The sequence below is a fragment of the Bufo gargarizans genome, chromosome 7 (genome assembly GCF_014858855.1).
Source record: "Bufo gargarizans isolate SCDJY-AF-19 chromosome 7, ASM1485885v1, whole genome shotgun sequence".
NCBI classification, from domain to species: domain Eukaryota; kingdom Metazoa; phylum Chordata; class Amphibia; order Anura; family Bufonidae; genus Bufo; species Bufo gargarizans.
In genome coordinates, this window is record NC_058086.1 from 133,449,699 (window position 1) to 133,476,127 (window position 26,429).

General features: G+C 43.5%; 1 protein-coding gene across 2 annotated transcripts in view; it reads right to left on the bottom strand.

Moving 5' to 3' along the window:
- Nucleotides 1–26,429, bottom strand: part of NEK7 (NIMA related kinase 7) — a 114,788-nt gene that overhangs the window by 55,379 nt on the left and 32,980 nt on the right. Inside the window, exons 2-3 of one of the 2 annotated variants that reach the window (XM_044300521.1) lie at nucleotides 20,127–20,209; nucleotides 12,837–12,977 (exon numbers count right to left, since the gene is read on the bottom strand). In XM_044300521.1, coding sequence (XP_044156456.1) covers nucleotides 12,837–12,977; nucleotides 20,127–20,183 — 198 coding nt within the window. In that variant the 5' untranslated portion in view covers nucleotides 20,184–20,209. The remainder of the gene's footprint in view (nucleotides 1–12,836; nucleotides 12,978–20,126; nucleotides 20,210–26,429) is intronic. The other variant, XM_044300522.1, reaches the window with a different exon arrangement.

Below are 26,429 nucleotides of genomic sequence, written 5' to 3' on the forward strand. Positions count from 1 at the left end.
TTCTAGCAATGTGAGGATCCGCAAAACACATACGGACGTCTGAATGGAGCCTTACAGGGGGGTGGATCAATGACAGGAGGGTGATCAGGAGTTAATAAGGGGTTAATAAGTGACGGGGGGGGTGTAGTGTAGTGTAGTGTAGTGTGGTGGGGTGCTTGGTGCTACTTGTGTCCTCTGGTGGTCGATCCAAGCAAAAGGGACCACCAGAGGACCAGGTATATCAGACGCTGTTAACAAAACAGCGTCTGATATACCTTTCAAGGGTTAAAAAATAAATAAAAAATAATTGCATCTACAGCCTGCCAGCGAATGATCGCCGCTGGCAGGCTGTAGATCAACTGGTTTACCTTCCGATCCTGTGAACGCGCGCTCCTGTGTGCACGCGTTCACAGGAAATCTCGCCTCTCATGAGATGACGCGCCGATGCGCCCAAGAGGAATAACCCGGCCGCCCGCAATCCTGCGTTAGGCAGTCAGGTAGCGGTTAAGGGGTTAAAATCTAGACGTGTCAGGCAAATTCCGAGTTCATATTTGGAATCAGCACGCTCATTTTAGTATAAATCACATGTTTTTCCCTCAGTAGCAAAATCCTTGTTGCGCGGTGTTAGTAGGACACGCGAGAGGGTTGAGTAACACCTACCCTCCGAAGGAAAGGTTCCCAACCAGGCAAAGCAAAAAATAAATAAATAAAAAATGCACGTCATGCAAATGCACAGACAAAGTGAACGAAACGCATGTCACAGCATATGGACCCTTCTATAGTATCCCACAATTAATGTCTCTAGAACCCATTCTCTGATGACGTGTGGTAAAATGCTTTGATCCCATCTTTCTGCGTCTCAAACTAAACAAATCTGAGCAAGATACATGAAACAGTCACTGTGGGCCTTTCAAGGAGAAAAGGCTTGTGAGCTGCCCTGGGGGAGGGATGCTCAGAGTTACAATCACATCTCTCCTATGCAGTGACAGCTCCCTCCCGAACAGGATGGATGGAGAGAGACGAGGACACACAGTGACTTGTCATTGCAGCTGGGAATGTGACTTCACACTTGCACTTACTTTTTGGTCCTTATTACTTCAACGCTATTTCAGATCGGTTACTGGATATAGCCAAAGACCCCTGATGTAATCAATCTGAGGTCCCTATGCTTCTGTATTGTCAGTACACCGATTATGTCAATTTTGGGACTCATACTATATAACACTATTAGGCTACTATAAAATCGCATCTGGTCAATAATACAACCATCTACATCTATTCTGAATGGATCTGGTTGTATTATCTCTGAAATGAACAGATCTGGCACTAAAACCATTGCAATTCAATAGGCGCCAGATCCGGGGGGTTTCGTGTCCAAAAAAACAAATCCAACACCATTGACTTATATCGGGTTTCATGCCGGATCCGTTTTGATCAGTATCCCATGACGCACACAAAAAAGCTGCTTGCATTCTGGTGCACTTTGTTCCTCTTTGTTCAATTTTGTCCCAATTTACAATGAATGGGGACAAAACTAAAGAGTTTTCCTCCGGTTTTGAGATCCTCTGACAGATTTCAATAACTGAAAGGAAAACATACTAATGTATAGGAAAGAGCTACCTCAAAGAGGTTATACACACACACACACACACACGATTGGCCATGGTCAGACACATTGCACCCCTTCCGATCACTCATTTACGAGGAGCTCTTGTACTCATCTAATCACTGCACAGTGGAGGCAGCGATCGATGGACTACCCAGATATATCCAAAAGATACCGGAATATCCTTTTCAAGAGGACCTGTTAGCTCTCCTGCCAGGTCTTAGTAAATACTTGCATTCCCCATTTCCAGAGTATCTTTTGTATATATATATATATATATATATATATATATATATATATATATATGCGCACTATGCAATGGTCTAAATAAAGAAGCCATTTGATAACAACTGCTTACTAAAACAGACATTTTATACCTTATTCACACCTCTGTTTTTTCCATCAGTGATTGTGAGCCAAAACCAGGTGTGGCTCTAAACACAGAATCTGTCCCCATTGACTTACATTGTGTGTCAGAACGGATCCGTCTTCCACACCACATCACGGACAGAAAAATGCTGTTGCAGCATCTGTCCGCGATGGGGACGCAGCCAAACTGAACGGAATGCATTTTGGTGGATTCCGTTTCATTCAGTTCAGTTTTGTCCCCATTGACAATGAATGGGGACCAAACGAAAACGTTTTCCTCCGCTACCGAGACCCAATGATGGATCTCAATAGCGGAAATGGAAAAGTGCAAGTATGAAAGTAGCCTAAATCTGGAGATTCAGATGGAAAAGAGAAGCCAGTAGTCATCACATAGGCAGACCTGGAGGTTCTGGGCTTGGACGGCTGATAAGGGCATTTGTTTCAGGTTAACACACAAATGAAAGCTGCCAGTAACGGACGCTGCACAGTGGCATCCATCACTCATGGTCTTGAATGGCATCTGTTTAAAAGAAAAGCTACTGAAAACCTTGTGACACACATTTAACTGATGCCTGTTACTGAGGTCTTACAGCGGCATCCATCAACCAAAGGCTATGTCAAAAAAATTAAAATAAGTATACAATATTTACTGGGGTTCTCTGCCATGCCTACAGACAACTTTAGCGTGTACAAAAAGGGAGATTTGCAGCATATATACTAAAGCTTAAAGGGGTTGTCCGGACTAATGATATTGATGGCTTATCCTCAGTATAGGTCGCCAATATCAGATTGGCAGGGGCCAACCCCTGGCACCTCTGCCCATCAGGTGTATGAAGGGTCTGCGGCGCTCGTGCAATCGCTGTGTCCTCTTCAGTTTAATTACAGCTTCCCCTCCCGTTCACTTCAATGGGATGAACAGTTGTAATAACACTGGACCAACGCTACAAAGTAGAGGGCGTGCAGGTAAAAACTGAAAAGGATGCAGCGCTCACACAAGCGCCGCGATGCCAGGGGTCGGACCCCCAGCAATCTGATATTAGTGACCTCTCCTGAGGATAAGTCCTCAAAATCTGTAGCCCATGCACCCCCTTTAACAAAAATAGGAAGAGGTCGTAAAAACGTAGAGAAGAAACCAATAACTAAGCACAAGTCACGTGTGCAAAGTACATGTGTGCAGAAAGCGAAAAATGAGTCCAGGTGAGGTCTGTTATGTGAAAAGAAATCCCTTATCCAGTCTGGGGTTATATACACGGCAAAAAAGAATTATCCTGCGCGGCCCAACTGTGAACGCAAAATCTGGAACTCAAAATGTACAAAATAACATATCACAAAAATCACAAAGGCAGCTTTGAAAGGCTTCACTCTAATGAAAGGAGTCTCCTGCAGAATAGTTGAAACAAATCCGCGGCTCTTTTCAGCAGTTTTGCATATTGTAATAGCATGCGGAAAGCTGCTGGCAGCTGTCATTCACTGCAAACACAGAGGAGGCAGATCCCCCACAAATATATGCAGATGCTATGCAGATTAAAAGGGAAATGGGATTCAAAGTCGAGGATGTGCTACTAAATGAGACAGCTTAGCAGCGGGGAATGCTGGGGAGCGCACTGCGCTATTCTGCCATGGCCCGGACACATAGGTTATTCCTTATTAGCGCCATGCTGTAGACCGAACGGGCATTCATATTGGCCATATACACAGTGATAATAAACGTTCTACCAACACAAGACCATCATTAGGCTTCACATCATGTACACTTTATTCAGAAGAAAAAGGAAAAAGATGTCCAGATGAAAATAAATAAAAGCGGTAACGCAACCAACGTGTTTAGATCTAACAGGTATAAATATGGAAACGTAGACAAAATAAGTGGTTGGAATTATATAAGATATCGAAATCCTATTGCTTTCTATGAATATCTCACATTTTGAATCTTGTTGCAAAGTTATCAATAAAATTTTTTTTTAAATTAAATAAGACTATAGAATTATATGTATACACTGCATACATTTAATAAAAATACATTCACAACACCCGCAGCTCAGTTAGGCTGGTTGAAAATCTGCAGATATTAACATCTAGAATTACATGTGAATGCCGCCTTAAAACGGTAACTGTCTTTTGATGCCTCAGAAGTTTAACTGGTTTAGGCGCTGGGAACCCAGCTGAACACTTAATGAAAGAGGTATTCCAGTTTTAGGACACTGATGACCTTATCCTCTGTATACGTGGTCCATATCAGATCAGTGGGAGTCTGTTTTAAGGGGTGAGCACCTTTGTTTACCTGCATGCCGTCTACATTGTAGCACTTGGGAGTAATTAAAGTTTCTTCCCTCCCATTCAAGTGAATGGGACAAAAAGACCGTAATTAGACTTACCGGTAATTCTGTTTCCTTGAGTCCACCATGACAGCTCTACTATGAGATTGAGCCTTGACCTCTGTAGGGGCAGGAACACACAGAGTTTAAAAGGCCACCACCCACACTCACCCTCGGTGCTTTCCAAATTACCAAGTTGGTGTAGCCTTAACCTAGGCAATATATGAATATATACATTTTTTTTTTTTTTTTTTTTTTAGTATTAATTCATACTCAACCCCTCCTTAAATCTCAGGGGGGGAATCTGGGCCATCATGGTGGACTCAAGGAAACAGAATTACCGGCAAGTCTAATTACGGTTTTTCCATTTCATCCACCATGACGGCTCTACTATGAGAACTACCAGATTATTAAACAGGGTGGGTAACTGCTTGTAGAACCTTCTGACCGAAGGTTAAATCCGCAGAAGCTGACACATTAATTCGGTAATGTTTGATAAAAGTACTTATATTCGACCAGGTGGCTGCTTTACAAATCTTGTCTAGGGAGACACCTCCTCTTTCTGCCCATGAAGACGCCATAGCTCTTGTAGAGTGAGCTTTTATATACGTGGGGCTATCTAGACCCGACTTCTGATAGCAGCAAATAATAGTAGATCGGATCCATCTTCTGATCGTGGCTTTGGATGCCTTCTTTCCCCTGTTTGGACCTGCATACTGAATGAAAAGGTTATCATCTTTCCTAAATTCCTTTGTTGAATCTAGGTATTGTATGATAGTATCTCGAACATCCAGGAGTTGGAACTGATCTTGTGATGAGCAGTACTTGGGAAAGGATGGAAGGATGATCTCTTGGTCTCTGTGAAAGTCCGACACCACTTTTGGGAGAAACCCTGGATCTAAAACGTTGAACTATTCTGTCCGGGAAGATAGTGAGGTATGGTTCCCTGCAGGACAGCGCCTGGATTTCACCCAGACGTCTGGCTGAGGTAATTGCCACTAGGAAGGCTGCTCTTAAAGATAGGTTTTTCAGAGATATACCCTGTATAGGAGAAAAAGGCGAAATCGTAAGATTTCTTAGGACCAAGTTTAGATCCCATTGAGGCGTCCTAGGAGTTAGGGATGGTCTCAATCTTGAGGCAGCTTTTATGAACCTCCTTATCCACCTATGACTGGCCAGGTCCGTATCATAACAAGCCCCCAAGGCCGAGATCTGTACTTTGAGAGTACTTGGTCTAAGGCCCAGATCTAACCCTCGTTGGAGGAAGTCTAGCACTTTTTTAATATTTGGAGAAGAGTTTACGGGAGGAGTCTGGCCTAGCCAACTACAATATTTTTTCCATATCTTAAGATATATTGCAGAAGTAACTTCTTTCCTGCTGGACTTAAAGGGAACCTGTCACCTGGATTTTGTGTATAGAGCTGAGGACATGGGTTGCTAGATGGCCGCTAGCACATCCGCAATACCCAGTCCCCATAGCTCTGTGTGCTTTTATTGTGTAAAAATAACGATTTGATACATATGCAAATTAACCTGAGATGAGTCCTGTCCCTGACTCATCTCACATACAGGACTCATCTCAGGTTAATTTGCATATGTATCAAATCGTTTTTTTTACACAATAAAAGCACACAGAGCTTTGGGGACTGGGTATTGCGGATGTGCTAGCGGCCATCTAGCAACCCATGTCCTCAGCTCTATACACAAAATCCCGGTGACAGGTTCCCTTTAAGGGTGTTTATGACTTTCTCTGATAGCCCTCTGCTTTTTGGGATTTTGCGTTCAGGATCCAGGCTGATAGTCTGAAAAGACCTGGATTCTGGTGAAGAATTGGACCCCGAGAAATAATGTCCTCCTGTGGGGGGATTATCCAGGGTTATTCCAGAGCTAGTTCTTTTAACACTGGGAACCAATTCCTTTTTGTCCAGTACGGGACAACCAGTATTACTGTTACTGGGTCCGATCTTATTTTCTGCAGCACCCTGGTATTAATGGCCAAGGGGGGGGGAAGGCATAGGCTAGATCCCAAGACCACCTGACTGAAAATGCGCCTGTCGCCCAAGGGTTGTCTCTTGGGTTTAGGGAGCAAAAGGGATGGACCTTTGCGTTCTTTTTTGATGCAAACAGGTCTATCTTGGGGGTCCCCCACCTCCTGGTAATCTGATAGAATACGATTGAGTTTAGGGCCCATTCCCCCGGATCTATGGTTACTCTGCTGAGAAAATCCGCCTGCATGTTTTCCGTACCCTTTAGATGGATAGCTGTGATGTATAGAACGTTCTTTTCCGCCCAGGAAAATATTTTTCCCGCCAATTCCTTTAAGCTTGATGATCGTGTTCCCCCCTGATGTTTCAGGTATGCCACGGCTGTTACGTTGTCCGAGAGGATTTTTAGGTGTTTTCCGGAGACCTTGTCCTGTGATACCTTCAGCACCTCCCAGATTGCCCTCAGTTCTCTGTGGTTTGAGGAACATTTTCTCATGGCGTCCGACCAAGTGCCCTGGTAATTTAGCGAGCCTATTTTTGCTCCCCATCCTGTACCACTTGCATCCGTGTTTATTAGAATCTCCGGATCTTTTACCCAGGGTACACCCTTTTGCAGGTTTGCCTCTTTCGTCCACCATTTTAAATCTGATTTTACCCGATTCGGGATGGGGATTTTTTTTCTCTAGAGAGCACTGTCTCTTGTCCCAAATTCTCAGGATCCAAGATTGGAGAATCCTGGTGTGGGCCTGAGACTAAGACACCGCTGTTATGCAGGAGGTCATTGTGCCTAGGAGGCTCATGGCATTGCGAATGGAGCACTGGGATTGACCTCGGAATTTTTGTGTTTTTTCCATAAACAACGTAATTTTTTCCTGAGGGAGGGATGTCACCTGGGAGACAGTGTCCAGGATTACCCCCAGAAATTTCATTTTGGTTGAGGGGATTAAACTTGATTTTTTCAGGTTCATTACCCACCCCAGTTCTGAAAATCTGCGCATCAGGTCTCTGGTAATGCTGGTTGTCTCCAGCTCCGAAGATCCTAGGACCAGAAAATCGTCCAAGTATGGGAAAATTTTTATCCCTTCTGCTCTCAGGGGGGATATCATTTCTACTACTAGTTTTGTGAATACCCTTGGTGCAGATGAGATTCCAAAAGGGTAACACGGTGAACTGGAAGTGTCTTACAACTCCTGAGCTGTCCACTAGGGCAAACCTGAGGAATTTTTGCGATGATCTGTTTATGGGGACGCGATAGTACGCGTCTTTTAAGTCTATGGACGGCATGAAGTCTCCTTTTCTGATCAGGGGAATGATGGATGTTACGGATTCCATCCTGAATTTCCTGTATGCCACTGCTTTGTTTAATTCTTTTAGATTTATAATAGTGCGGAAGGTACCATCTGGTTTTTGTACCAGAAATAGACTGGAATAATAACCCCTTCCTCTTTCTATACTTGGGACTTCTGTCACAACACCTGAGTCTATAAGTTGCAGGATACCCTGCCAGATTTTTTTTCTATAATTTTTGGGCTGTGAGAGGTTATTTTGAACCGCTTTGGAGGGGCTGAGGAAAATTCTATCCGGTAGCCATCCCGAATTATGTTTAGGGCCCATGGATTTTTTGTAATGGACTCCCACTGGGACAGAAAATTCCGCAATCTTCCCCCTACTCTGGCGTCATTGTTTATCTGCTTGTTTGTTTTGGGGGTTAAGAAGGAAACCTCTGGCTTTTCCCCCCTTCTGGTAACTCCACCTACCCCCCTTTCCTTTGCCCTTATAGGGTCTAGTTTGGAAGTTGGAGGAACGAAAGGGCTTCTTTTTGGTCCCTCTGGGAACCCCTTCTTTTTGTATGCCGCCTTTTCCAGGATAGAGTCTAATACAGGTCCAAAAACGTATTCCCCAGAAAACGCTATGGAGCATAGCTTGGCTTTTGATGCTCTATCCCCTCCCCAGGCCTTTATCCACAAAGCTCTCCTTGCAGAATTGGTGAGGGCCGCATCCTTAGCGGCGAACCTCACAGATTCCGCCGAGGCATCCGCCAAGAAGGCTGTGGCAGATCTGAGGAGTGGGATAGAGCTCAATATTTCCTCTCTAGGAGTCTTGTTTTTGATATGTTCTTCTAGTTCGTTAAGCCAAAAACACATAGATCTCGCGGCTATGTTGGTTTTGACCCCAAACATAGCTGCCTCCCAGGATTTTTTTAGGAGAGAGTCGGCTTTCCTTTCCATTGGGTCCTGTAGCTGTGAAGAGTCCTCAAATGGGAGGGAAGTCTTCTTAACTACTTTTGCCACTTGGATGTCTATTTTGGGGGTTTCATTAAATAATTTGACGTCCGCTGGATCAAACAACAACCTGTTTCTGAATTCACGAGATACCCCTAGTCTCCTCTCGGGGTCAGTCCACTCGTCTAAAATCATGTCCTTTAAATTTTCATTCATTGGGAAAACTTTGGACTTTTTAGCTCTGAGTCCCCCGAACATCTCGTCTAAGACGGACCTTGGTTTCTTCACCTCCTCAATCCCCATGGTTGCTCTGACAGCTCTCAATAGCTCCTCCATATCCTCGGAAGAAAAGAAGTATTTTTTAACTATCTTCCATTATCTCACCCTCTGATAGAACGTCAAGATCCACATTCTGTCTAGAGGTGGAGGCCTCCTCATCCATAATCTCTGAAACAGAGGAGGATAGGGCGGATAATCTAGTTTTTTTTTGCAGGAGGTGTAGACGGGACTGATCTGAGGGAGGCCAAAGAGGACTTAATTTCGTTCTGAATAAGTGTTTCGACCTCAGACAAAATTGACGGTTGCTCCTCTTTTATAAGATCTTTTATGCAACTCTGGCAGAGCTTCTTTTTATAATTCTCAGGAAGCCTTTTACTACAAGTTGCACTTCTTTGAACTTTAGACCTTGTTCTGGGCTCTTTAACTCCCTATAAAAGAGAGGCGCAGCCAGGTATCAATAGACAAAACAGGCAAGTAAGTCAAAAAGGATACATCATTTTGTCTTTTCCCCACAGGGGAACTCACTGTTGGAGTAGCCGAGGGAGTTTCAGAGTCCATCTGGGCTGTAGGGGCGTCCGGGGCTTCAGGAGCAGACATAGGTGCTGTATGCGCCAGGAGGCAGATCGGTGCCACTGCCTGTTTGAATCTGCCGCCACAAGTAGTCGGCCCGGCGTCTGACGTCACCGCCGCGCGCCCGATCCAAGCCCCGCCCCTTCCACCTCCAGCCGCCGGGAGCAGTGAGTAATGCTGAGGCTTCCAGAGAGTCGGCGTTCAGCATGCTGCTTCCCTGCGGTCAGCTTCCTCAACATAGGGAAGGGGGACCGCACTGTGGGGAGGGATACAGGCTCCTGAAACAGAAGTGAGATGGACTCCATATGGATCCCCTGCCCAGCTTTGGACCAGACCGCAGGAGGGCAGGGGAAGAGGACAGAATCCTCAGGTATTTCTAAAATAAACTTTCTTAACCTCCACCGGGAGGGCTCTCTGTGTGGTTGACCCCTGTAGGGACAGGAAACACTGAGGGTGAGTGTGGGTGGTGGCCTTTTAAACTCTGTGTGTTCCTGCCCCTACAGAGGTCAAGGGTCAATCTCATAGTAGAGCCATCATGGTGGACGAAATGGAAATCTATAATAATTAATAATTACTCTGCACCACTGCTGCAATGTAGACACAAAGACCCCAAAAAACAAAACAAAAAAATATATAAAACCACAAGCTATACATTTACACACGAGTCACTGTATTTTTCGCCCTACAAGCTGCACCTAGGTTTTAACAAAGAAAAATAAGAAAAAATAAATTTTTTATCAGACCTCTGATCCGACTCCTAGATGATCAGATCCCCAAAATAAGACCCCCAATGCTCGGATCAGACAACACAGATCTGACCCCCCCCCACACTCTCACGTAATCCCCCATGCTCAGATCTGAACCCTATTACCCAGATCTCGATACCCGTTCTCCATTGTAGAAATATCTTTATGAACCCGCTCTCCATGTTCATCACTTACGTGGGAAAAAGTCACGATGGAAATGTAAGAAATGCACTTTCAATGACATTCGGCAGCCAAGTTGTTCAAATGCTGTAAGCATGTTGTCTACTAATTCAGCATAGGTTGCAGCTCATCTGTTCCCAAGGAAGTTCTGTGCTACTAGCACAAATGCATCCCAAGCTGCAAGTTCCAGAGGGTTGAGTTTTGCTCTGAATGTGTCATCATGCACTAGTTTGTTGATTTCGGGGCCAATAAAAATTCTGGCCTTTATTTTAGCATCAGTTTTCAGAGGGCTAAACTTTTCCTTCAAATACTGCAAACCATTTCCATCACGATCAAGTGCAATTACTAATGTGAAGTGGTGGAGGATAAACTTTAAGTGGATCGATGAAACAGATGGTTTTTCGTTCCCATTGTGCAATAAGACAGCTTTCAAACCTGTTGTGTTAGAGCAGTGATGGTGAACCTTTTACAGACCAGGTGCCCAAACTGCAACCCAAAATCCACTTATTTAGCACAAAGTGCCAACACGGTAATTTAACCTGAATACCAATATAGTATATCTTCCAAGTACTTTATCATTTAGCTATAATATCCTGCCTACATTCAGTACGCTGCCTGTGCTGTTCATAGTGTGCCCTACTCTGATGAATGTCAGGAAAAGTCTAAAGCATATTGGTACGCATTAGACTTTTTCCAGGGTGCGCGTGCCCACAGAGAGGGCTCTGAATGCCGCCTCTGGCCCCCGTGCCATAGGTTCGCCACCATTGTGCTAGAGTCTATGAACAGCCTCAATTCATCGGTAACATGTGTACCATCTAACTCCATCATAAGATCATTTACATCAGGACAGAAACAGACATCGCTTTCCATTGCATGGTATGCAGCTAACTTGGTGTGTCTATGATGAAAGTGTGAAGCTGTGGTGCCTCGTTGTAGCAAATTCCATTCCTCAAGTCTAGGAGCTAGAAGTTCTGACTTTTCTTTAGATAATGACAGATCTCTTGCCAGATCATCTAAATCCGATTGGCTCAGCAAGTGCGGCTGACCCTCCAGTTGTTCTAGATCAGGAAATACATTGTCAGATCAGAACAGCCTGTTTTAATTGCCGTTCCTGCTGTGGGAGGGACAAGCACTGGATTCTCTACATCGTGTGGTACTGGTTTAAGAGCAGACTCACAGTCAGGATACACAATTTGTGACTCGTTTCTCTTTGAATATCCAGGGATTTTAGTCATGCAAAAGTAATAGTCTGAATGGTGATTTTTCTGCTCACGCCAAACCATAGGTACTGCAAAAGCCATTCCTTTCCTTTTACCATTGAACCACTGCGTTAGCCCAGAGTAACACACAGTGCAACAAACATGAGGTGCCCAGCTTTTATCTTGATCTCCAATTTTACAGTCAAAGTAATACTTGAAAGCAAGACACACTCGCTTTGCCAGATTCTTGCGCTGATCATAAGTAGTGTATTTGCCACATATGTAGCAGAAAATGTCTGGATCATTAACACATTTGCATTTATCCATCTTAAGTTTCAAAACTGATAGCGCTATAACAGATCACTTTATCAAAATCTGTCCAGCTTGCCTTATATACTTACTGCTGACATAAGCCTGCGTCCGAACAGGTCTGGACATGTCCATTGGAATATCTCCAATATAATGCATTAATATTATAACTGAATAGACTTTGCATGTATAACTTAAAATCTAGACGTGTCAGGCAAATTCAGAGTTCATATTTGGAAACAGTTTGCTAATTTTAGTATAAAAATCACACGTTTTTCTCTCAGTAGCAAAATCATTGTTGTGGACAGCGCCAGGGTGGCCTTGTCAAGCTTGACCTCGCTAGATAAAAAGGACATTTTTGTGAAACGCCTGACTTCACCCTGAGAATACTAGAGTTATTTTTCCGTTCACCTAGCCATCTGAGGGCTTGATGTTTGCTGGACAATACTTTTTAATGCCACCATTTAATATGGCATACATTTTTTTACATCAGCATATTCTGACCCCCATAACTTTATTTATAATTAAGTTTACTGAGCTGTGTACATTTTATTTTGTCTCGCTATTTGCCATATTGGAAAAATATTTTTAGATTTTATTAGTACGGGCGTTTTTGGATGCAGTGATGCCCATATGTTATTAATTTATTTTTATGTTTTTGTAGCCTGTGTAGGAGGCTACAACATTCACCAATTTTACATACAGGAGCATGGTAATATGTGATTTGCTGATTTCTTTTGTTAGTCTGCTAAGAATTGCAGCTCTAATACGCTGGCTCTCTTCAGCTAGCGTATTAAAGTGAATTGCTGGCATCCCCATTAGCCCCAGGGGGATGCTGGTAATTACCCGCCGGAAGCACGCGTTTCTGGGTTTTTCACTGTTTAGATGCCGTGATCTGCATTATTGCAGAGACCAGCCGGCCATGGCATCTGCGAGAGAATGCCATGTTTACAGATCGCTCCTAGCAAAGGGGTTAAAGAGCTTGTACTCTTTCAAAACGACATTTAGAAGAAGAAAAAAAATAGAAAAAAAACAAACAAACACACACATTACAAGTTCTATACTAAACTCACTTACCTGAACCTTTTTTAACGCAACCGGTACTCTATCCAAAAGGCACGTTGCTCTGTATACTTCGCTGAATTGCCCCCGTCCAATCTTCTTCTCAATCTGGAAGTTGGCCAGTGTATTATAACCCATGTCTGGCCGTAGTGCTTTCTATAAACATGAAAGATAGAAGAAACAAAAAGTTAATCATGTTGGTTATTGGATTTAATGACATCTAAAATTCTGAATAATAAGGAGAATATATCATCTATACTGGATAAAGCTTTACATCAACTAGCAATAAAGAGCAGCAATGATTGTGGAGGCAGAATGTTTTGCGGTCCTATTCTGTCTCATTATATACTTGATGTTACAGTTACTCAGAAGCATATAAAGAAATCTGTCCGTCTCAGGTGGTTATCCATGTCCCCCCTCCTCCTCCACACATTGCAAGACAAGTGGCTGGAGCAAGAGCCTCCCTGCTGTGTCCTATCTGCAGAAGGACAAATAGATAATTAAAGCCCACCTCTTGGCTAAGCCCTGCCCTCTCAGATGGCCCTCAGCCAAAGATGGAGAAGCAGGAGATTATACCTTTGTTCTCTGCAGGTTTTCTAAGAAACTGTTTGTGCCAGGATCACACAGAAAATGCTGCAGACTGGCAAACCTTGAAGGGAACAATATTTCTCGTTTGTTGGTAAAATTCATTTTTGAGTGTGATGTTCCATTAACTCCTTTCTGACCCTCACTGTATATGTATGGTGCAGTGAGTAGCAAATTCCTGACCTGCGCCGTACATCTACGGTATGCTGATCAGGCAGGCACAGGAGTTGTATGACCAGAAGAATAAAGTCAATGTCATTTTCTCACACAGTCTACGCCACAAAAACAAAACCCAAAAAGCATTGGCAGAGTTTCTGCCTTTTCTTTATCCTGCATCTCAAAAAGCAAAATAAAAAACGTACAAGAAGTCGTATGTACCCTAAAATAGAACTAGTGATAAAAGGCAAAAAATAAGCCCTCACACAGCTCTGTCAAGAGAAAAAATAATGAGAAAATAGCTGTATTGCTACCCCAGAGGTTGTGTGAAAGCAACATGTAAACCAAATCGATCAAAATTTGCACTGCAAAAAACAAAAGTCTGCATTTATGGCGTTCCCGTACATCAAGTGTCTGTTTGCTCATTGCATTCATCATACCTTTTGAGGGTTTTTAATACACACATCCCCATTTTTTGTTTTAGATATACAATGGTATTTCCACACCCAGTAGAACTGGCCTAGGAATTCATGCAGTGTGGTGAGAGTCTCAGACAGCACGAGTGTGGAGGAACATATTTAGCACTGAAACGCCATATTTGGGGAAATAATGCAATTTAAAATTCTGCATAGATCGTTGTTTTCTGCAAAATACCTGTGGCGTCAAAATACTCCCTGCTTAATACCTTGAGGGGCGGAGTTTCCAAAATGGGGTAACTTCTCAGGGGTTCCAGTTATTTTTTCACCCCAGAGCCTTTACAGTTGTCAGCACAAGCTGTGTAAATCACCACACTGGGCCTTAAAAATACACATGGTGCTCTTACACTCCTGAGCCCTAAAAATATTGGCCAATTAAATGGCAATTTTCACTTTGCACCATCTGCTGTGCATTAACTTCTGCAAATCACCTATGGGGTATAAATGCTCACAACACCCCTTGGTAAATTCTGTGAGGGGTTTGGTTTCCAAAGTGGGGTCACTTCTTGGGAGTATATTTTTCTATTTCTCCTCAAAGCCTCTACGGTTGTTGGACAGTGCCGTATAAATTTCCACCCTACAGTGTGCCCAGAGAGCAGTTTAGGACCACAAAGGGGATATTGTTGTACTCTGGAAATATTATGTAACAGAAGTTTGGGTGTTTTTTCTCCTATTACATCTGTAAAAATGATACATTTAAGGCTAAAACTACAAGTAATTGAAATACAATGTAATTTTTCATTTCATGTCCCAATATTATAAAATGATATGAAGCACCTGTGTGGTTCAAGCCAATTAATTGCCCTAGATGATTTCCTCGAAGGGTTTAGTTTCCAAAATGGGGTAACTTCATGGTGATTTACACTGTACTAGTACCTCAGAAGCTCTGAAAATGTGAGATTGCACGCGAGAACCATTTCAGGGAAATCTGCCCTCCAAAAACAGCGCTCCTTCCTTTCTGAGCCCTGTGGTGTACCCATATAGCCGTTTATGACCACATATTGGGTGTTGAGGTATTCAGGAGTAAATGGGAAACCAATTGTGGGGTGCCTTTTCTCCTGTTACCCCTTGTGAAAATGAAAAATGTGGAAAACATGTAATTTTTAATTTTCACATCCAAATGCTTCTAAATTCTAAGGAACACATGTGGGGTCAAAACCTGCCACACTCCTCAATACATTCCTTGAGGGGTATATAGTTTCCAAAAATCTTTTTGGGGTTTCCAATGCAGAGACACCTCAGGTCTCTTCAAATGTGATACTGCAACCAAAAACCATTCCATCAAAATCTGCCATCCAAAAACCAGATGGCGTTCCTTCCTTTCTGAGTCCTGCTGAGTGCCCATACAGCAATTTACGACCAGATATGGGGAGTTTGTGTAAACTGCAGAATCGGGGTAGTCAACATCGATGTTTGTTTTGACGTTAAAAAAGAAAATCTGTACAAAAAAAAAAAAAAAAATTTATTTCACCTCCATTTTACTTCCATTCCTGGAACACCTAAAAGATTAACAGACTTTCTAAAACAGGTTTTGAATAATTCGAGAGGTGTAGTTTCCAAAATGGGGCAATTTATTGGTGGTTTCTATTATGTAAGCCTGTCAAATTAACTTTAAAACTGAGTTGGTTCTAAAATGCTAAGCCTTTTAACGTCCTAAATTTTTTTTTTATAAAAAAAAAAAAATATGAAATTACATTTTCAAAATGCAAAGTAAATGGAACTTGTAACTACACATGCATCCATCCACCTGGCAAGCTTCATTATTGTAAAGCGTAAGTGCTGATCCAAGTGGCGCAGGGACAGCCACGAGATTTCAGGACCAGGCTAGATTATTGTTACACTGCTTGATCCTGTCATTTACAGTGGGGGATGTGGCTGGCGCATACTCTAACTGGAGCTCTAAGTGCAACACCCTTTTTGCACCATGGGGCTAACTAGCATAACATAAAATAGCTTGCATCTCTGGATTGGCACCACAGATCTACATGGGACAAATTAGGCTACATTCAGCTTCCCAACGCACATCACCCATGGTATCTGGTTTTATATTAAGGTATGTGCTGACAGAGTCCCCTTAAAAGGGGGCTGTCTCATTTATACAATTTTATTTATTTATACACCGCCAACTTATTCTGCAACTAAAACACAAATTATCGTCACTCACTTTAATACCTGTCCCCACTGGGATTTGCAATCTAAACTTCAAATTACCCTAACGTTCTTTAGTGTGGGAACAAACCACAGTACCCAGAAGAAATCCAGGCAAACATGAGAACATCCAAACTCCATGCAGATGTTTCCCTTGGTCATGTTTCAAACCCTGCACGGCAACAGTGCTAAAATCTGAGCCACCATGCTTCCCAAAATATGTAATTTCTTACCAAGGAATTAGGGTTGGGGGTTATTTGGTAGTTATTCAGTCTATTTACCGAAAGGCCTGACCCTACATCTCCCAATGGTTGTCCACAGCCTGTCCCATAACATCAGCTGTTTACCAGGGGTGCCTGGAATAGTACCTATGGCCAGCCCATTGCCCTGATGACAACATTTTGAAAGGTATATGATAACATGTAACTCCTGACACAACTTCGTTTACAGCCATTTCCCATACTGAGAGAATGGACAATAAAGCAGCCGATTGTCAGAAGAACTGTATGAGAAAGAAGAAGATTTAAAAAAAAAAAAAAAGTCTACAAAAAAATTCTTAAAAACCAAACCACGTGGTAAGGTTGTACAGCAGATATTACATACTATAAAAATGATAGCAAAATTAATGATGGTTTTATGATACAATTCTTTTAATGCGTATAACCTTGTGCGTCCTCACATGTCGAGTACCTCTAGTGGCACAATAAAGATTCTTCACGTGCAATCATAAAGACATATGTAGCAAAAAGAAAAAAAGAAAAATTTTGATTAGACAAAACATGGCTCTTTCTCAGACTTGGAGAACGCTTTCCAACTTGACAAAGATTAGCGTGAGTCTCTAAGACACAGTGACAGCCGCATGCTGAGTCCAAAGTCTGGCTAATGTGTTTTGGCATGCGAGTTTGTAATCACACATTTACATATGCAATGACCTATATTTGCATGTCAGATCACACACTGTCTGGCTTGGTTAGGGCCAGGCACCTCCCTGGGAGAGGAGACCAGAGTGGCTGTCCAGGGCCAGAGGGCCACGGGCTTGCTCTGTGAGATCGGGTGAAGCTGCCTCCGCTGATTAGGCTGACGAGCCCTGAGCATTAGACACTTCATTAGAGGTAATCTGTTTAACAGTGGGCAGTGTATGCAAACTTCACAGCCCCATTTTCATGTTCCCATCGAATGCCTCCCCCACAATTCTTCCTTACAAAGGGCAGAGGGGTCAGTCTGTCGCATCTGCACTGTCACAAGAGTTCTAGAGTTAAAGAGCTCTGCATGGATGAATGCCTCATTTTCTTCTGGGAGGATTGCAGTCATTTGCACAAAATTTTTGAAAGAACGAGGAAGACCCATGAACACTTGATAGTACCGAAATATGAATAAACGTCAAATGATGAAGCATAATTTTATATGTTGTAGTAAAAATCCTGGATTTTTTAATATATTTTTATTAACATGGCGTGTTGTGGTTTGACGCCACGTAAAATTGCCACCGATTCATGTGAGATTTGAAACATTTTGCTCAAGATGCTCAAATGATAAAAATATCTCTAATGCCAGAAACTATTAGAAAACCATGTGCATGTTCTAGAGCCTGCATGATGGTGGTGAGATTTTTATAGAACGACGATCAAGTATGTGCACTGCCACTCCATTCAAACTCCACGGTAATTACGGAAACAGCCAAATTAGGGCACCTGACCGTTTCAATAATTGCAATGAATTTGTGTGGCTTGGAATCGCCCATGTTTGACCGCCATTCCTTAATGGCCAAGTTTTGGAAGAGCCTTAAAAGGGGTTGTCCAGCTGTTAATATTGATGAACTATCATCAGGATAGGTCATCAATATCTGATCGGAGGGGGGTCTGACACCCAGGACCCCTGCCAATCAGTTGTGAGATGAGGAGGGGGCTCTCCATCCGAGTGCCGTATCCTGGTCTTCATACAACGCATGGTCTCCTGTGAAGCAGTGGTGTAGTTTAATTACAAGTACTCGCTCCCTTCACTTGGAATGGAGTGGGTACTTGTGTAATCAAGAGGAAGCGGCGCTCGAATGGAGCGCCGCCTCCTTTTCAAACAGCTGATCGGCGGGGGTCTCAGGTGTAGGACCTCCACTGATCAGATATTAATGATCTATGCCAACGATAGGTCATCAATATCAATAGCCAATCAACCCCTTTAGATCACTTTTCCACTGCATGGTACCGGCTCTACTGTAGTTTTTTTTTTTACCAAGTGGTCTGTTTAACACTGCAGACATGGCGCCAATTTTTAGTCGGTAGCCGTATAGTGAAGAGTCTCTCGGACCCATCACTAGTCAGCAGTGTGGACAAGTGACTTCATGATACCTACTTATCTTGGAACTGCCCCAGATTAGCTATCAAGAAAGTACCAGGTACCATTTTCAACTTTGGCCTGGTGGAAAAATGGAAGAACATGGTAGAGTCAGGTAGTCAAGTCAAGCCAGTGCCATGTTGTAGGAAAAGGGGCTTTAGTTTCTATCATCAGATGAAGCACTATAACCCACCAGAATAATTGCTGTGCTTTATTTTCACAGAACTAATCCCAGAGGATAATATATCAGTAGAGGCATACAAATCATGTGAAAAAGGTTTCTACATAGAGCATCTGTGTGACCACATACCGTACATGTCCTATACTTTTCCTCAACATACAGACTATGGACCCATTGAAGTCAATGTATACGCACCTTCATGCAGCCTGCATATGACTCTGCAAAAACGCTTCAGTTAAAATAATACAACCGCATGAATCCTTCATGAACGGATCCGGTTGTATTATGTCTTCTATAGCCATGATGGATCCATCTTGAACACCATTGAAAGTCAATGGGGGACAGATCCGTTATCTATTAGGCCAGATCCTTTTCCATACAGAATGCATTAGGGCAAAACTGATCCGTTCAGGGCTCTCAAAAACGGTACAAAACGGATCTCACAAACGGAAAGCCAAAACGATAGTGTGAAAGTAGCCTAATATCCGTGTTTCATAGATCTGCAGTTTGAGGACCACGAAACAAGGTTGTGTAAATGATTCCTAATTCAGGTTTTGAAAGACCAGCAGAAAACATGCAGTGCCAGGTGTCACACAGAGCCGATTTACTGCGATTTAGAACAGTTCCCAGCCGTTTTCTATTGATTATACGGCTTCTACAATCCCTTTTTTTGTTCAGGGTGGCTCGTGACCATCTCTCCGCAATAAATATGGGTATGAAGGTTACAAAGTTTGGGGACCACTGTGCCAAGACATTCCATAGTCTCTTCAGCATTTTTTTACCTACATGTAAAAATGTTAGCTTAAAAGATTGCTGGAGAGTCCAAAGATAACGGCTACAGTGTCATCTGGCAATTTTCAGACTGTACAGGACTGAGCAGCGTGCAATGTATGACAAAGCATGCAGGCTGCAGAAGGCAAAAGCAGAAAAAAGTTTAATTAAAACAAAACATGAAAATAAATCACATAAATAAAATTCAATAATAATAAAACAAAATTATTTAAAAAGGTGCTCAGACTTCACATCACTGCTGTTCGACTGCTGCTCTGCTCTCCGCTCCACTTCCTGTTCTCAGGCTAGACACGCCTGGAATGCGTGGCCAATCATGGAGCAGAGCGGAGAACCGCCTCAGCCAGTGATTAATTGGGTGGATAATGCAAATCATTTGTGGCATATCTAGCCCAAGAAGTGGAGAAGAGCTGGGATCTGAGCAGCGTTGGCAGACTGGTAAGGTAAGTAATGTTGTTAAATTACTTTAACTCACTCCAACACCATTTTTACTTGTGTTACTTAATGTTTTCCAAAAATACCTTTCTGATTACTTTTTATTATGTGCAAGATGAAAAACTCAGAGTAGAGTTCAACAGCTTTATTTTCATATGAAAAATAGAAGCACGCAAGTGAATTGCTGACATCTCAAACAATTCATACCTGTGGCTGAAACGGAGGGACAGGAGGTCCCTGCATGGCCGGACACTGCTCCTCCATTCTGTTCACACAGGCACCTCACAGCTCTGCAAGGACACACAATAATTAGTATTATAAGAGCAGTCAATGTGGAAGCAATGAACCAGCAAGAACCTGCAAACAAACAATTCACAAGCAGTCCCTAGTACATAATCTGTAGAGATTCTATCATAACATCGCACATACAGTAGGCCGAGGCCTACGGGTACTGCACATACAGTAGGCCGAGGCCTACGGGTACTGCACATACAGTAGGCCGAGGCCTACGGGTACTGCACATACAGTAGGCCGAGGCCTACGGGTACTGCACATACAGTAGGCCGAGGCCTACGGGTACTGCACATACAGTAGGCCGAGGCCTACGGGTACTGCACATACAGTAGGCCGAGGCCTACGGGTACTGCACATACAGTAGGCCGAGGCCTACGGGTACTGCACATACAGTAGGCCGAGGCCTACGGGTACTGCACATACAGTAGGCCGAGGCCTACGGGTACTGCACATACAGTAGGCCGAGGCCAACGGGTACTGCACATACAGTAGGCCGAGGCCAACGGGTACTGCATGGGATATACATTTATGGCATCCATTACAACACTTCCTATGTTCATAGGATAGAAGCAGGTTACAGAGACTCTACTGACGGCAAAGTACGGATAGGTGCTCTCTCCAATATGGCAGTACCAATTGCCAAAAATATTGGGTATACTGTATAAGTGCAAGAGATGGAGGGCACTCAGATGGATGGGTATATATAAAGGAATCAGCTATAGTATATAACCATTATTTATTACATAATTCACATCATTTAGCAATCACTAAATAGGACAATCGTACTGCTTAGTCACAATTAATCCTCCTATAGCTGGAAGAAAATTCAAATACACAGAAATTATAAAAATTATAAAAAAGATATACGAGGGGACCTACTAATGCAGGTGATCAGTCTGCATGCAGGTCCTATATGAATGTGCACTGTAGTTAAAATGGATTAAAAGTTTTGCTGATGTGGGTACGCTTGTGTCCCAAGGAGCGGTCACCTTAAAAGAGGAGAAGAAATCAAATTGTCTTACCCCATATAGCCAGGTTCCAAAAGGCTATTGTAAGGGGATGTCTTTGATGGAAGCGCTCCGATCCTGTGTGTCGTTGGTGCGCACGTGTTCCTCGGCGTCTTCTTCTGTTACCGCTTCGCGATGCTGTCCACAATACAGGAAGTGACCGATTCTAAGACCGGATATGACGGTCTGTTCCTCCGGTCCGCTGATTAATTCCGTCAGTAAGCTGGAAATGAATATTCGCCTATAGTCCTCCTCTATGTAGGCGATCTTTATAGTCCATATATTGTTCCTTCTTTATACCAAACGCGTTTCGGTGCACACTGATGACGGTGCAAGAGTGCACCGAAACGCGTTTGGTATAAAGAAGGAACAATATATGGACTATAAAGATCGCCTACATAGAGGAGGACTATAGGCGAATATTCATTTCCAGCTTACTGACGGAATTAATCAGCGGACCGGAGGAACAGACCGTCATATCCGGTCTTAGAATCGGTCACTTCCTGTATTGTGGACAGCATCGCGAAGCGGTAACAGAAGAAGACGCTGAGGACACCGAGGTACACGTGCGCACCAACGACACACAGGATCGGAGCGCTTCCATCAAGGACATCCCCTTACAATAGCCTTTTGGAACCTGGCTATATGGGGTAAGACCATTTGATTTCTTCTCCTCTTTTAAGGTGACCGCTCCTTGGGACACAAGCGTACCCACATCAGCAAAACTTTTAATCCATTTTAACTACAGTGCACACATTCATATAGGACCTGCATGCAGACTGATCACCTGCATTAGTAGGTCCCCTCATATACCTTTTATAATTTTTATAATTTCTGTGTATTATTGAATTTTCTTCCAGCTATAGGAGGATTAATTGTGACTAAGCAGTACGATTGTCCTATTTAGTGATTGCTAAATGATGTGAATTTATGTAATAAATAATGGTTATATACTATAACTGATTCCTTTATATATACCCATCCATCTGAGTGCCCTCCATCTCTTGCACTTCCTATGTTCATATTTGCAGCGGAAACCATGACCAGTGAATCCACTGCATGTACAACTGAAAAGCTGCAGCAGAAATGTGAGGGTCAGTGAAGGAGTTGTGGAAGCGAGAGCTAGAGATACCAGAGTTACACAAGCCCTAGTCATCCGTTCTAGATAACTAGTGGATGGGAAGAAAAGAGGGACAAAGTTCAGGACTTATGGAACACTACTCATTCATGCCTAGATCATTTCCAGCAGACACCTCTTAGGCTCCATTCACACGTCCGCAACATGTTTTACGGATCCGCAAAACAAGGACAGCGGCAACGTGTTCCGCATTTTGCGGACCGCACATTGCCGGCACTATAGAATATGCCTATTCTTGTCCGCAATTGCGGACAAGAATAGGACATGTTCTATTTTTTTCAGGAACGGAATTGCGGACCCATAGGAATAAATGGGTCCACAATTTTGTTCCGTAAATTGCGGAACAAAATTGCGGACGTGTGAATAGAGCCTTATACTGTGTAACTTCCAGAACGGTTTCTCCATTGTCCCCACAACACCTAGCAACAAGCACTACCTGCTGACACATTACACCAGTGTAGAACATACCTTTTTGTATGAAGCAGAACGCACAGTGTAACACTAGAAATCTGGGCGAAAATACCTCCCAAGGCCTCATGCACACGGCTGTTGGCCAGCCATTCCGTGCATTATGGGCCACAATTTGTGGTCCCCAATGCCCGGTCACCATCCGTGCATGTTCCACAGATGGATCCAGACCCATTCAACTTGATGTCCTATTTTTTTGCGGTGCGAGGCCCAGGGAGAAACCCCACAGAGCACTCTGTAGTGCTTCCGTGCCTCTGTAATGCACTGCACCTTCCAGATTGCAGACCCATTCAAGTGAACGGGTCCGCATCCGTGATGCGTTGCACAAACGGCCTTAGAGAGGACCGCCCCCATTTCTTTTAACAAATTATTTTGTTCCCCATGCAACTACTATTCTGGAGCACTTTTTTTTATATAACTCTAGGTTGCATCATTCCTCTGTTATTACTGATAGAAGTTTATTAATAAATCTGCGAGTAGGTGTTACCAGTGGGGAGAATATTCCCCGCACAGTCTGACCCTATGCAATTAGTGCTGCCAGTGTGCAACTATGCAGGGACACACTCCTAACACTCAGTTGTAGATTCATTAAATTGGTTCTCCGGGCTTTAAATATTGATGACCTATCCTTAGGATAGCTGATCAATATCAGATCGGTAGGGGTCCGACACCTGGCACCGCCACCGTTCAGCTGTATGAAGGGAAGGCGTGCGCAGTGCACGCGTGCCATCTCCCTTCCTGCTTGCCATCGACAGAGAATTAGCGACCAGGAAGAGAGAAGAATGACGGCACGTGCACACTGTGCGAGCCTTCCCTTCATACAGCTGATTGGCGGGGGTGTCAGGTGTCGGAGCCCCGCCAATCTGATATTTATGACCTATCCTGAGGATAGGTCATCAATATTAAAAGCCCAGAGAACCCCTTTGATACACTTTTAGTAGGCATACTGGAGGAACTGAACAACAAAGTTAAATGAACAGGTGCTCCAGCATTTCTATTACATAGGGAATGCAGGTCGGGAGAAGAGGGAATGTTCTTCTCTCAGATTTTGTAATTCAATAGCAATTATCAGGGAATTATGACCCAACCGAAAAGTCAAATTCTACTATATACAACTGTAAAATAAGAAAATACTAAGAAAAACACACACACACACACCAACATAGTATATACCTTCTCTTAAGTATCTGAACAGCTGCATATTGCTTCTGTATACCAGGACAGAAGCGACTCAAGTTTGGTCTGGACTCTCGGTCATCTATCTGGTTGTTGAACGTGGCCCTCACCACATGTCTGATCGGCTAGTTTCTGTCACAGTAAAGCCTCAAGCACACAACCATATTATTATTATTTCTTCTCCCCACACAAGATCCGCATTTTTTGCAAATTGGATGTGGGCTCATAAAAAAATAAAAAATAAATGGGGACAGCACACTGTGCGCTGTCCGCATCCATATCACCATCCTGCATCAAAATAGAACATGTCCTATTTTAAGTCCATATTGTGGACAAGAATTGATTTTTGACAATGGGGCCCTCAAAAAAAGGGGGGGATGCACACGGCCAGTATCTGTATTTTGGGGATTCACATGTGGGCGTGTGCATGAGGCCTAAGGCTTTCACATCAGTAGATGCAAGCCCAACCAATAGTGAATAAAATAGGAAGAAAAGTATAATGGAGATATATATACACGTCTTCTGGACCCACTGCCAGTTTTGACTTACAAATACTGCCCAAAAACTGACCGTGTGAAAGTGGCCCAAAATTACCGTAATGCATGTCTAATCACCCTCGGTATGTTCATACAGCAGAAACACATGTCAGAAAAAACAACTGCTGTGTAATTGTAGCAGAATCCGCAGAAGAAATTGCGCTACTAGGAATATTGACACCATCAATTGCTAGCATTTCTTACCATGAGTTATTAGATACAACATCCACATGGTTTAAAGTTACTGAGCAAATAAATAAATAAAAAAAACACAACAACACCCAACAATGATTGAAATAAATTATAAATGGCAAAGAAAGAATCCCACTGTAACCTGGCTAGCAACGACAAGGTATGCAACTTGTGTGACTTGGATACCTACAAGACATAATAGCTGACATCTGACACCAGCTATAGACTATCCAGCATCTATTCACGCTTGCACACAGCAATTAGGAAGGGGTGTTCCAAGACCGGTGTCAGCACCCTGCATACCCAGGCAAGTGTCGGGGCCCACAGCTCCTGCAGGGGCCCACAGCACAGCTGCCAGAAGCAATGAGCGCTTCATTAAATACAGATGGAAGCACTCATTGTTGGAGTGCAGGGAGCCGGGTCCTGTCATTCACCTCTGAGCTACCCACGTTCCTCCCCTCCTTCAGGCCGGCAGCGCTCTAAATGGTGAAGCAGGAAGACTTCTCTCTACTCCACCAATCAGTCTGCAGACATGGATCGCGCTGCCGGCCTGTGTGGGCGGAGCCTGCAGCCCGGTAATCTTCATAACCTCCGCCCACACAGTGCTGCAAAGCGATCTGTGCCTGCAGGGAAGAGAGGATTGAGAGCTTCAGTAACCGAACAAGGTGAGTCGTTAATGAATTTTTTTGTTTTTAATACAGAGGGGTCACAGAGGGGGCACATATCTTGGCATATCTACCGTGAGGGGGCACATATCTTGGCATATCTACTATAAAGTGGGCATATCTTGGCATATCTACTGGAAGAGGGGACTGAAACACTGGGTAGAAAATAAAAGTAGGCACATAAGGACTGATTCACATATATCCGCTCTGTAGAATGCTCTGTGTAAGGTATTTAATCTAGAATACATGCAGTTTCATCGCTGTAAGCGCCATGCAAAATGCCACAAGGGGGCCCACTGAGACTTTATCGCCCAAGGGCCCACATGAACCTGGAGGCCCTGCTAGGAATGTTGCTTCCCGATACCTGCCCTACGCTGTTGTATCCGGTGAAAGCATCACTGATGCGGTCACCTAAATCATCTCTAGACAGTATATTGTGCATCTAAACAGCGATCTGCTGCCCACAAGCAGTGTGTGTATGAGGACTTTAACTGCTCATCTTCATAAAGAGGAGGTGATCGCTGCATGAAAATGCAGTTCTTACCTCCTCTGAAAAGCAGGCAATTATCAGGAATGGGCAGTTTGTTCCCTATAATTGCCTGCTATCTCTGCCCAACTAAAGGAGCCCTAGGCCCCTTGCAGATGAGCGTTCCTCTCGCAGAGAGTTTGCATCGCAGCACCCGGCCTGACCTCCCATCGCTGCCAGGAGTCACATAGCATTATATTGATTCATGATGCTATGTAACCCTTACAGTTCTGGAATGTACTGGATAACACTGGCATAATGCTGCCAGTGTTATCCAGTACATTCCAGAACAGTAAGGGTTACATAGCATCATGAATCAATATAATGCTATGTGACTCCCAGCAGCGATGGGAGGTCAGGCCGGGTGCTGCGATGCGGACTCGCTGCGGGAGAAACGCTCGTCGGCAAGGGGCCCAAGTTTCTTCTCTCATGCGTTCCATATACTTTACGATAGATAGATAGATAGATAGATAATGCATTAACTATTTGGCCATATGTGTGTATTGAA